The following is a 13,607-nucleotide window of genomic DNA, read 5'->3' as shown; positions in this document are numbered from 1 at the left end:
TTTCCTCATTAATAATCTCCAGCAGTATACAGGTTGGATCATCCCTGTTTCTACTCTAAAAGCAGTTTCTGGGCTGATGTAAGAGGACTCAGATGCTTTCAACCTATAGATGAGTATTGACAATCATTAAGTTTTGGTTTTCCAGTCCTTCCTTTAAGCTGACCTCAGGCTATAAAATCTGCCATCCTTGGGCTGTCTGCTGAGCGAGAGAGAGAGTGGCAGCTCGATCGAGTTGCACTGCTTACCTGTTTATTCTCGGACTCCTTCACAGACTGGTTGACGTGGTTGAGAATTTGTCGACAGCATTCGGCAGCTCGTCTCACTTTGTCTTTCTCCTCTGACTCATCTGTCAGTAAGGAAGATACATAAGTTTCAAGAAGATACTAATCAACTCTTTAAGAACATCCTGGCCAGCCAAGTGCCCTCTATTTCCTCTAGTGCCCAACACTGAGACTACTGTCAAGCTCAGATGAATACAAGGAGAATCACCTCCTTCTTAATAGCTAGTTATACTTTACTTTTATTGCCTTCCTCTGACAATGCCAAGAGAGCCACAATTTAACACGGCTGCCAAATAATCTGAGAGATGCTTTGAAAGTGTTCAGTTCCTCCTTCAGAACATTTCAGAATAATAATAGGGATTTAAGAGCTGGCATAGTTCTAATTTACTAATGGTTTGTGTCCAGGCAGGAAACACAGTTGCATAGGGACCGCAAAAGAGTGATGGGGACTGTGGAAAATGTTATGGAAAAGAAACGAACAAATCATCATATAGTTTTGTTAACAACAACAAAAAACCATATCTGCTTCCTTATAGCAAATATGTTCATAATTAAAGGTGCCCTAGAACCGTTTTTTACAAGATGTAATATAAGTCTAAGGTGTCCCCTGAATGTGTCTGACGTTTCAGCTCAAAATACCCCGTATTCAGGCTGCGGCCCCTTTAAATCGCGTGCTTACCTAGTCTGATGATTCAGCTCTGCACAGATCCAGACGTTAATACTGGCTGCCCTTGTCTAATGCTTTGAACATGGGCTGGCATATGCACATATTGGGGGCGTACATATTAATGATCCCGACTGTTACATAATAGTCGGTGTTATGTTGAGATTCGCTTGTTCTTCGGAGGTCTTTTAAACAAATGAGATTTACATAAGAAGGAGGAAACGATGGTGTTTGAGGGTGCGTTCACACTTGTCATGTTTGGTTCGATTAAAACGAACCCTGGTATGTTCATTTGAACATATGTGAACGCTGCCATCCGAACCCTGGTGCGCACCAAACAAGCGGACCGAGACCGCTGAAAAAATGGGCCTCGGTCCACTTCCAAACGAACTCTGGTGCGGTTCGAATGATATATGAACGCAACACGGACCAAAAACATGTAACCGATCCAAAAACAGGAAGACGAGACCCTAAAAAGGACAGAATCCTCACGCATGTCGGTTTTTCTTGTCATAATCGCGAGTTTGCCCATCACAGGCATCAGACCTATGCATCAGACGCGCGTCTCCATGCAGCAGATCGTTTGTGTGTGTGACGGATGGATTCCCGCCGGTGTTTTGACTACTTTACACATTTTATAAGCTCTTCACGAGTTCCCAGCTGGCCAAAATACAATAACATGCAGGCTACGCACAAACAACGAGCGCATTTACCTCAGAAAACAGCAATGTTTTGGATGTTCGGTAAGTTCCGTCTCAAAATAGGCAATACGTCATAAAATCCGACCAATCACGTTGTGAATGTATCCCTATGCCTTTAGGTTCGGTATCTTTTGGTTCAGTGATAAAATTGCCAATGTGAACAGACCTGGACTAAATGTTTTTTTTTCTTCTTTGGTCCGGACCAAATGAACCAAACGAACCGAACTACAAGTGTGAACGCACCCCAAGACTCACTGTATGTAATTTCCATGTACTGAACTCTTATTATTCAACTATGCCAAGGTAAATTCAATTTTTGATTCTAGGGCACCTTTAATTTGTATGTTGTATGTCACTCCAGTCATCAGTGTCACATTATCCTTCAGAATTCATTCTAATATGCTGAATTTTGCATCTGTTATAATCATCAATGTTGATAATAATGGTTGTCTTGAGGTCTTAAGCCCGAAAAACACCAAGCCGACGAACTAGTGGCGACGAAAGCAGACAGCGATGCTCGACACCCGACAGCCAAGAAGCACGTCCGACCTGCGTAAGAAGAAATGCCTTTCCGTGCCAGCAGGTGGCAGTAGCTGAACAGCCAATCAAAATTATCAGATTCAACATGTCGAATCAGCCGCAAAAAAGCAAACGAGTACCAACTTCAGCTGACGGTGCGGAACACACTGAGAAAATTTAGTCGGCCCTGCAAACAAAAACTGCCCGACAGCCAACCCTCAGCTTGGTGTGTTGTGGGCTTTATACAGAGCTTTGAAAGAGATGGTCAACTGCATTTAATAACAGAAGTGACTTCCTTAAAATTTCAAGAACTCACAACTGAATTTTAAGTGGGTTTCGTTGATCCGGTCTACAACTAGCTGTCTGTCACATCACTGACATACCTAGTATGGCATGAGGTGAAAGCGTCATGAATAATTCTTTGCTGTCAATCACTACTGTTAGGACTGACAATGTCTCACAGGTTATGGAAAATGAAGAAAACAAGAGTTGATGAGAACGAGAAACCTGAGTTACTCATTAGTAAACATGAATGTCAATCCCAAACGTAGCCATTAAGACGAGTGATATACTGGCCAGGCTGATCGATCCAACAGCTTTGTTAATTTTGTTTTAAAATATTTATGTCAATTTCAATTAAGTATCATGTAAAATAAGTGTTCATTTAACTTTAATTTATATCAAATAGACTATTGGAGGCTAATGGAGATGTGGGTGTATGAAGGAAGAGGATACCTGTGTACTTGGCAATGTTGTCCATCAATAGGGGGTACTTTGTGAACCTCTGCATCTCTGCAGGGATGATGTCCTTTAGCTGTAGTCGTCGACACAGCCGATTGCTTTCAGCCTCCTGCAAATGGTGCAGAGACAATCAAACAAGAAATTGAGGACAACAGTACATGCAAATCCACAACAAAATCCTCCCTAATCTTATGCATATTTCCTTGTTATCAAGAGTCTCCAACTTCATGAATAATACACTTCAGTGTGGATTTTACCCTTCACTCAAGAAAGAAAAGTAATCCTCTGCAAGCCACAATACTGTGATCTATCAGCAAGGTATATAAGTTGAATCACTGATGTTTTTGTTAAGCATAAAAAACATCTTTGAAATGTGTAAAATTTCTTTTCTTTTCACACACAAACATCTTCATGTCGTCCATCACAGAGCTAGTTTAATAAAAAATGAATATACTGTCATCATTTATTCAATCTATTTTTTTAAAACTGTCTTAACTTTCTTCTGTAGGTGGCAAAAGATGATGTTAGGCAAGGTTCATGCTGCTGTTTTCCATTCCAGTGCTGTTATTGTTAACTAAAGCAATTAAAAATAGATTCCACTAACGCTATTAATAGTTTTAATTAAAATAAAGCTGAAATATAACAAAACATGAATATAAGATGGAAAAATTTCATTTAAACAAAAATGAGAAATACACTGCATTTGTAACTAACTGAAATGCGTTTCATTTTAAGTACTAACATTACTGAAACTAAAACAGCAATAAAAATAAATTAAAGCTAAATAGAAATACACAAATAAACTAATAAAACATCACAAAAATTACTAAAACTAATTTTTAAAATAAAAACTACAAAAATAAAAAAATAAAAAGTTAATTCAAAATATTAATACATACTTTAATAGTATAGAAACAGTGCTAAAATAACACTGTTCCAGACAATTAGTTAATAGTGACCAAGACAAAATAGCAACATAAAAGTGCAGTAAACATGTGTATGTTGAGGTCATACAATAGCTTTGTGTGAGGAACATACCAAAATATGTTGTTATTCACTGAAAATATTCCTCTACTCTTTTGCTCTCACTGGTCACCATTCATTTTCATTGTATGAAAAAGAGAAGCGTGAACATTCTCTAAACTATCTCCTTTTCTGTTCCACAGAAATCAGTCAGTCAAATGGATTTGGAACAACATGACAGTAAGTACATGATGACAATTTTGGTTGAACCTGTATTTTCTCTAATATACATCTCAAAAGCACGGATTTGACATTTTTATTACACCTTTATGTTCTAGTGCTTACACACTAGTCTTCTCAATGGAGAGATAAGTGCAGTTGATTTCAGAAAACGCAGCGTTTGTGGAAAGTTGTTAAATCTCAAGTCTTCCTCTCTGTGTTCCCTGCATCCACTTCTGCCACATGATAAAAACATTGCAGAGAAAAACACAAGCTCTCAACATGCTCAAGACTCCGAACAACTACACTTGCCTAAGGTTAATAAACTCTTATCTTCAAGATAAGCAAATCCTACAGTATATCATACAAATATAGCTCCAATTAAACAAAATGTCTTTTGTCTTCCGTTTTCTCTGATGTTTGGCTGCCAGGCAAAGCTGATACTATTAACAATTCAGAGATTAGTTTAGATAAAGCATCTCGTCTGCTGTAACACTGCATCAAATGAGTGAACCTGCTATTTGTTGTGAAATTAGTAGGGATTTCAAAAATGTCACTTCAGTTAATGCATTCTGTTCCCCAAAAGAAAAAATACATCATACGAATATTATAGTCTATAATAATATACATTAAAATATTACATAATTAATATTAACATTAATTTATTTATATTATAGAATAATAATAGCTATTTGTTGTAAAATTCATATAGCTGTCAATGGATTAAAATAAAAAAAATAAAAATAATTGCAAGTGAAATCATAAATTAATGCATTTTGTTCCTCCTAAAAGATTTTTTAAATTAATGTTATAAAATATATATTTTACATAACTGATATTAACATTAATTAATACATATTAATTAATAATTATAATATTAATGAGATAAATGACTATTAAATAACTAGTAATTATAACAAACATTAAAATATCATAAATCAACACTGATGTATGCTTGGAATGCTCCAAACATTTGCATAATTCATAGCTCTTGTGGCCCTGTGGTGAGAAAGGAGTCTTGACCCACCTGCATGAAGGAGGTGAAACGTTGGTCCTTCTTCTGCCGGGATTTGATGAGCTCCAGGGCGAAGGGCTGGTTACTGCAGAAAGTGCCCACTGCTTGCTTGATCTTTTCCTCTTCTCCACCACTGAACTACAAAACAGCAAGCCAGAGGATTTGTGGGTGGGTGGTTCAGAGTCTTATCACCCAGAGAAGACATACTACAACAGCCACAGGATACAAGCACAACACAAGGCCTTACCCAAGACAGCAACTCATCTCCTATGTGGTCGATGACCGACAACTCGTTCTTCTTGCGTATCGCTGTCATTTGATCCGCTATCCGCACTGAAATTTAAAAGATCAGATGCCATGAGTAGACATATGTGGCGATTTATCTGAAGAAAAATTATTTTAGAAGAAAACGTACTGTGCAATTGGATGATTTCGTCCAGGTTGGTGAATATGTTCTTGATGTCAGCAGAGGGCAGTATGTTTTCTCGGGTGAGTTTCTTGTAGAAGACACTGTCTAGGACCTTCAACATGCGTACATGGGCTCGCTCCGTGTAGAACAGTTCTAAGAGCATCAGAGGGTTACTTCAAAATGCTTAAACACCACAACTACTACTGTACCAAAACACCACCTCTAACAGAATACTTTGTGCATATTAAACCTACAGATCTATAGTGCACCTGCCCGATTCATGTAGTAAAAAAACGAACAAGATCGTACCATTAATGACTTCTTGTCTCTTGATCTCATGGGGTGTCAGGCCAGCTAAAACATCACGCCCGACCAGCTGCTGCCAGTTGGGAGGATCTACATCAGAGTAAACATCACTCCCCTGATCATCCTCACTCTGCAGCTCCTCAAACCTGGGAAGGAGGAGATCGTACATAAATTTACTCTCTCATTAAGCTCGATGTGTATCTGAATGTGAAGTTGGTGCACAATAAAAGGGCATACACACAAAAAGCCCATCAAAAAGAGGGATAACACTGTATTCTAACCAGGTTTTATGGAAAAAGTTATGGAAAAAATGTTTTATTCCGACAGAGGACTGAAAAAACTGTGCGTTGTGGTATAACCTCAGTCAATCAGTAGATATTTGATGTTTAATATATATTTATGTTGGTATACAGTTTGGACAAACAAAATTTCACAATCTATCACAAAATAGAAAGCAGGCGGTGGAGAAAATGAGTGAATTAGTCGCTTTATTGAGTTGCTTCTGGTTAGGATACAGTGTATTGAGTGATGTGAGTGACAGTTGCTAGTGACCAGTACCTTCTACTGAGTTTAGGTGTGCCCACATCAAGGAGTCTGGAAAACAGTACACACACATGCCCACTTCAATGACAAAAAGTGACTGATATAAAATTCCTGGCCAATATGTTATGGCTAATAGCCAATAAATGACGGATATTAAAATCCTATATTGTCAAATTAAATTAAAAATAAACACTGAAAACTAAAATCATTCATTTTTAAATGCTACAAGTAAATGTAGCAGTGTGTTGTGAGCAGTGTGTTTTGACTGACAAATTGCTTTGAGCATGTTTTGGATGTCAAATGGATGCCCTTACAATAACCGTTTCATCACACAATTTCCTGTCTTGGTGTTTGGGAATCACAAAACTTTATGCAACTGAGATGAAGGGAACCATGTTTGTTAAGTAAGGAAAAGTAGACTGGGGGTCATGTTGACCCCATACACCATATAAGGGTTAAACGAGGAATATTGTGACCTGTACGTACCTGGAAGAAAACTCAAGACTACAATTAATGCATTTTAGGGACTTCAGAAACAGTTTTTACTGATATAGAGAATAATTCCTTATGGAGCGGACTTGGTGTTTTGTGACTTTGCAGATGTTTTTCATAATCAAACAATAACAATACACAATAAAGAAAGTTGAAAATGTATAAAAGAATAATAGGATCTCTTTAAGAGATGAGTGAAAAATGTATTCAAAATGTAAAAATAGTGGAAAAGAGCATGCATAATTAAATATCAATATCAGCAGATACTGATAAAAATAAAAAATAAATAAATAATCTGCCAATAATCGATATGGTACTGATATACCATGCATCCTCAAGCCCGGAACACACCAAGCCGTCGGTCGGCCGTCGGGCAGTTTTTGTGCGTCGGCTGACTAAGTTTTCTCAGTGTGTTCCACACAGTCAGCTGAATTTGGTCCTTGTCTGCTTTTTTCAATGTGTCGAATCGGCATTGGGCCGTCGGAGAGACAGCTCTGATTGGCTGTTCAGTATAGCAAATGAGTCAGTTCACGAGAATATAAGCAAAAGTTAACAAAGCAAGCAAATAAGTCATGACGGCACAGACAGAAGGTTGTTCTAATTTTACGTCATCTTACCTGAGCACTCGAATGCACAAATATTTTTATAATAACATGAGCGGAGTGGAGTAAAGACCAGATCAGCATGATTGATATTCAAAACGGTAAGCAAGCGCTGCTTTGTTTATGGTTTGTATACATGCAGTTTTAGTTTCGCTTTCCCTTTTTGAATGACGAATATAGACAAATACATCTGCTTAAATAGACAGATGTCTCCTTTATATGCAGGCGCAGAGGGCACGTGTTATTTAGTCGGCTGAAGTTCTTTCAGTGTTTTCAAGCACATGTTTTCAAGCACCGACAACACCGTCGGCTTCAGTTGCCACTAGATCTTTGATGACGGGTTGGTGTGTCCCGGCCTTTAACACAGTTAGAACAGAAGTTGAATTACTCGTGCTTTAGCATCAAACACTAAAGGAGTGGTCACATTAGCAATGAGCAAAATCTGAGGAACTTTTTCACCCTTATGCAATATCTACTAAAATGGCTGGACTTTTTGAATTTTACTGAGGAATGATAAATGTGGCTGCACGTAGAGATACTATGTTACAAATAAATCTGAAATGATAAAAGAAACGGATATTGTTTGCTGCAAAGCTTTAAAGTATGCACCTGTCTCCATCTCTGTCTTCATCTAGCTGGTCCATGTTGTATGCGATGTAGTCACAGGGCGGGTAGATGCTGTCCAGCACATCTCCTGACTGCACCCCATCACTGAGCCGGGGAACCACTGCAGATGGGCTCATATCTGAGGACACAGAACAGTCTCAGACAGCATGCCCAGGAAATGAAAGGAAAGATTGCTCTGATGAATGAGATGGAGATGCTGTACTCACTAAACTCTGGGTCCCTGAGAGAGGGGTCTGTTGGTGAGCTATAAGAGGCGCTGAAGGGGGGAGAGGTGATCAGTCCTGGGCTCTGTAAGAGGTCTGAGCCCTCACTCGACTGACTGCCCCGCAAACGTCCACCCTCTATCAGGTCTGACCCGCCCATCGATGGCTGAGACATCTGCTTCTGAGGCCTTTGCTTGATGTTGTCCCCGGCCCTCCCAGCTGCTCAAACACACACCAAACAAGATTTAACATCAATATGAATCTTTTACCACCCAGAGGAAGGAAAGCAAAATGAGGACAGGTCTTCAGCGTTTAAAAACAGCCAGAAATCGCAAGCTTTCAGGGCCTAGCATTAACTACACTACTGTTCAAAAGTTTGTGGTCGGTAAGATGTTTTTATGTTTTTGAAAATCACTTATGCTAACCAAGGCTGCATGTATTTGATCAAAATCTTTGATAAAATATTGTGAAATACTATTACAATTTAAAATAAAACAATATACAGTGCTCAGCGTAAATGAGTACACTCCCTTTGAAAAGAAACATTTTAAACAATATCTCGATGAACACAAAAACAATTTCCAAAATGTTGACAAGACTAAGTTTTATACAACATCTGTTTAATTTATAACATGAAAGTGAGGTTAATAATATAACTTAGAACAAAATTTTCAGTTTTACTCAAATTAGGGTGATGCATAAATGAGTACACCCCACTGAAAGTCTCTGGAGCAAAGCTAACTTTTAGACTACAAATGTCTAATTTAACAAGAATTCAACCACAGGTGAGTCTAATTATTCATTACACAGGTGACTATTAAAAGGGTGTTAAAACCCCTTCCCATTTCATGCTGTCAGCAATGGCACAACATGGAAGAGAAATGTTACAAGAAAGAAAATAATTTCTTTACACCAGAAAGGTGAAGGCTACAAGAAGATCAGCAAAGCTTTACTTATCACTCAGAATACTGCAGCAAAAGTGGTACAAAAATAAGTAGGGTTGAAGAAAATCGGCATGCAAGTTCGCTGCAGATATCTAAAGAAGTAGAAAGCCAAGCTGGGGTGACTATTTCCCGTGACACAATACTGTGTACACTGCAGAGGAATGGCATGCATGGGTGCCGTCCACGAAAGAAGCCTCTCCTAAAGCCCAGGCACAGAAAAAGCCCACCTACAGTTTGCCAGGGCCCATTCTGACAAAGATGAAGACTACTGGGACTTTATACTCTGGAGTGATGAGACCAAGATAAATGTTTTTGGAACTGATGGCTTCAAAACTGTATGGCGTCTCACAGGTGAGGAATACAAAGAAAAATGCATGGTGCCTACAGTGAAACATGGTGGTGGCAGTGTCCTTATGTGGGGCAGCATGAGTGCTGCTGGTGTCAATGAGCTGCATTTCATTGATGGCATCATGAATTCACAGATGTACTGCTCTATACTGTAAGAGAAGATGCTACCATCACTCTGTGCCCTTGGTCGTCGTGCACTTTTCCAACATAACAATGATCCTAAACACACATCTAAGGCCACTGTTGGATTTCTGAAGAACAACAGGGTGAAAGTGATTCAGTGGCTCCTGATCTGAACCCAATCGAACACCTATGGGGAATTCTGAAGAGACAAGTTGAGCATCACTCTCCATCCAGCATCCAGTCTCTAAAAGAGGTCATTTTTGAAGAATGAAAAAAGATTGAAGTTGCAAAATGTCACCAACTTCATTCCATGAGAGTTCCATTCATTTCATTCCATGCCTAGAAGACTTAATTAAAAACGACTAGTTTTTGTTGTGGGGTGTACTCATTTTTGCATCAACCTAATTTGAGTAAAACTGAAAAATGTGTAATCTAAGTTATATTATTAACCTTACTTTCATTTTATAAGTTAAACAGATGTTATATTAAACTTAGTCTTGTCAACATTTTGGAAATTGTTTTGTGTTCATTGAGATATTGTTTAAAATGTTACTTTTCAAAGGGGGTGTTCTCATTCACGCCGAGCACTGTACTGTATATATGTGGCAGATATTAAAATTCAAGTTGTCAAATTTTTTTGTAAATACATTAAAATTAAAGCACTAAAAACTTAAATCATTCGCTTTAAACTCTAAGTAAATTTATGCATTACAACATCATATTGTAAAATGTGAAATATGGATATTCACAAAGGGACCCAACAAATATGACTGACATTCATGTGTTCTCATTTTAGTTTAATTCAGTTTACCTGTATAGCTTGAACATATTAAACAAATGTAGACAGTTTCAACATGTTAATGTGTTAAAAAAACTACAATGCCTGTTTTTATTTCAATAATATATGGACAGTTTTGTGGCTGGTAAACAATGTATGATATGTCTGGTACATTTTCTCAAACCAGCCATTAATTAATGATGGATAAAAAAAAAAAGAAAAGTTCAAAGCCTTATTGGAAAAAAAAGAAAAAAAAAAGTGTCTTAAATAGCTGCGGGTTGTATAATTTCTCTTTAGACTTACACGGTACTGAATCGATGCGACTGGGCCACCGCGGGGGAACCCGGATGGGGAAGCGAGGTCTTTTCAGTTTCTCCTCCCCTTCCTTTTCTGTTTTGCTTTTCTGTTCAGGAAGGATAAAACAACTACCCTCAGGGTAACGGCTTTGCCATGGAAAGACTGAGAAGATAATTGCTCTGTTCCAAAACCTAGTAAAGTGCCTACAGGGGCAGCATTTCAAGACATCATAAGCGTGCTCTGGACACAAAGGCAACTTAAAGGGTTAGTTCACCCAAAAATGAAAATGATCCTATGATTTACTCTCCATTCTAGGTGTATACGACTATCTTCTTTCAGATTAACACAATCTGAGATATATTTAAAAATATCCTGGCTCTTCCAAGCTTTATAATGGTAGTGAATGGGGGGCAAGATTTTAAAGCCCCAAAAAAAGCATCCATCCATTATAAAAATAATTCTTACGGCTCCAGGGGGTTAATAAAGGCCTTCTGAAATGAAACGATGGGTTTTTGTAAGAAAAATATCCATATTTAAAACTTTAAAACATCTAAAATAAATAGCTTCTGGCAGGCAACCGTACACATACTGTGCAAGTTGACTTGCGCCACAAGAACAACCCCTGATGCAACGCATGATGCAGGATGTAGGAGTAGCGTAAGCTTAGATGCCCCTCGCAGTTTAAACGTTTTAGACTTCTAATTCGTGACTGGGGTTTTGTTTCGCTGTATCCTCTGCACATAATTGCATACTGTATGTAGATAGCAAGGCAACTGACTAGGTTTTGGAACAGTTAATGTGGTTGAAATGTGAAAAAATTTGAGGCAGATGGAAATGGTATGAGCATGTACCCTCAGTTTGGAAGGAAGGAAATTAATTCGAACTCGTTTGGACTCCAGGTTTCGTTGCTCTTTCACCCGCACTCCCAGATGCTTCATGTACATGAAGATCACATACTGTATCGTGGTGCTGGAAGAGACAAAACTCAGTTTTAGGGATGAATTTGACTCCTTATCCAACTTCAGTAACTAGAGCACAGCGTTGAGTATCAAAGTATTAATTCCTAATTTAGATTTGAGTCTCTGAGGGTTGTGTTGTGCCTGTTGAGTGCTGTTGGCTCCATGTGGCCAACTCCTTCTGTTCCACATGACTCCTATCTTATTGTGCCTTCTGCCATATGTCACAAAACTCACATGGACACACACACACAAGTTCCCCATCTATCTTCTCACATATGTGCTGTACATTCATAAATCATACAAACTTGTGGCGTTTCCATATGGCATCTCAAATATGTTTGCCTACATTATGGTAAATGAGGACTAGGAAATGCATGAAGATTAGGAATCTCATTAAGTCGCTCTGTTCTGCAGCATCTTGCATTTGTGTCAAGTGTCAGTGCGCTGGCACCCCAGGCTGACAATTTACAAACAAATCCAATGCAACATCTTTACGCACGATCAAATAACCCTCATCTTTAATGTCTTTATTGTCGATCATTATGGATGCGGTTTGCCGGAGGAAAACATGAGAAAGCCTCACCATTTCTCCTCTTCTGTGGGTTGTGAAGTCGACCTGAAAGAGAGACACGTGTAAAGATGGAGGATAGCCATTGAAGAGGAAATCTTGAGTATGTGGAGTAGGGCTGGATGATATATATATTAATGTATTTGCTCTGAAATTAAAAAATAAAAAGGGCTAAAGCAGTGGTTCAAAACTGGGGGGCCCGGAGTTATAAAAAGGGGGGTGAGGCAATGCTATAGGAAAGGGTATAGTCAGCAGGCCTCACTTTGAAATTATCCCACTTATTATGTGGCAACTTGTCATGTAAACTGAACACAAAATGTTAATTTGACATACATATAATATTTGCTATTTAACATATTTATGAATAAAAGTTATTGGTTCAAATTAGCCTTTTTGCGTCATTTAATCAGACATATTTTTAACAGCTGTCCCATCAATACTATGAAAGATCACAAAACTAATCTAATGTCATTGTCTTAAGGAAACTTTATGGTCAAATAAAAAGTATACTAGTTGAATATTGTCAGTAAAATCACTGGACATTTATCATTACTATTCAATATAATCACCCAGCCCTAATATGGAGTGATTCACAGAGTGTGTGAGATTCTCACAGAATGTCATCTATCTTGGAGAGGATGTTTTCAGCACAGGATCTCTCTCTCTCTACAGCCAGCTGTTCAGAGTCCAGGCGAGACAGTTCTACATCAGCCAGGGTCAAACCCATACTGCGCTTCTGCCTGTAAGATTGGATGCGGATGTTTTGAAGGTGTTACTGTCAATCAGAATGAGAACAATGTGGATCACAGGATAGCTCTGATGGTGAATGTCTATATTCCTGACCTGAAGTCCTCCAAGTTTCTCTGAACATCAGGAAGGAGCATTTCCTGCATTGTCTGTATATACTGCCTGTGTAATTCCTCAGGAATCAGTTCTGGTCTCCGCCGCTCTGACAACACATAAAAATAAAGAGTAATCTTAATGTGATGATACACAGGGCAACTTTTTGAGCAATGTTGCGTGGGCATTTTCCCATTGAGAATGAGCAACAAATTTCTATCTGGGTACTTTAGATTTTTTTTCTGAGATCCTCCAATTAGAATGCTAGCAGCCGATCATGTGACTGGCTTGGAGGTTTCAGGAAAAATTCAAACAAGATGGCGGCCTTTCAGCGGCAGTGGAGCGAAGAAAAGGAGTGTGAACTTTATCTTTTTATGCTGGTAAGTTGTCATGTGTCAAACCAAAACAGGGAATTTACATCATTTAATGCTTAAAATACTAACAGATGTCCAATTTAAAGGATTA

The 13,607-nt window shown here is 38.4% G+C and overlaps 1 protein-coding gene across 3 annotated transcripts in view; it reads right to left on the bottom strand.

The window, feature by feature from the left end:
• The window catches only part of arhgef12a (Rho guanine nucleotide exchange factor (GEF) 12a), a 61,715-nt gene that overhangs the window by 11,906 nt on the left and 36,202 nt on the right, over window positions 1-13,607 (bottom strand). For all 3 annotated transcript variants that reach the window (XM_067364892.1, XM_067364891.1, XM_067364894.1), the window contains 14 exons: window positions 13,146-13,251; window positions 12,917-13,042; window positions 12,318-12,350; window positions 11,627-11,744; window positions 10,782-10,881; window positions 8,289-8,504; window positions 8,065-8,200; window positions 6,377-6,412; window positions 5,822-5,964; window positions 5,519-5,665; window positions 5,351-5,436; window positions 5,116-5,241; window positions 2,901-3,015; window positions 246-346 (listed from right to left, as the gene is read on the bottom strand). In XM_067364892.1, coding sequence (XP_067220993.1) covers window positions 246-346; window positions 2,901-3,015; window positions 5,116-5,241; window positions 5,351-5,436; window positions 5,519-5,665; window positions 5,822-5,964; window positions 6,377-6,412; window positions 8,065-8,200; window positions 8,289-8,504; window positions 10,782-10,881; window positions 11,627-11,744; window positions 12,318-12,350; window positions 12,917-13,042; window positions 13,146-13,251 — 1,589 coding nt within the window. The remainder of the gene's footprint in view (window positions 1-245; window positions 347-2,900; window positions 3,016-5,115; window positions 5,242-5,350; window positions 5,437-5,518; window positions 5,666-5,821; window positions 5,965-6,376; window positions 6,413-8,064; window positions 8,201-8,288; window positions 8,505-10,781; window positions 10,882-11,626; window positions 11,745-12,317; window positions 12,351-12,916; window positions 13,043-13,145; window positions 13,252-13,607) is intronic.

The sequence above is a fragment of the Chanodichthys erythropterus genome, chromosome 17, assembly GCF_024489055.1.
Source record: "Chanodichthys erythropterus isolate Z2021 chromosome 17, ASM2448905v1, whole genome shotgun sequence".
Taxonomy (NCBI): Eukaryota; Metazoa; Chordata; class Actinopteri; order Cypriniformes; family Xenocyprididae; genus Chanodichthys; species Chanodichthys erythropterus.
Note: the sequence above shows the minus strand (reverse complement) of the source record. Positions and strands in the feature narration are given on the sequence as shown.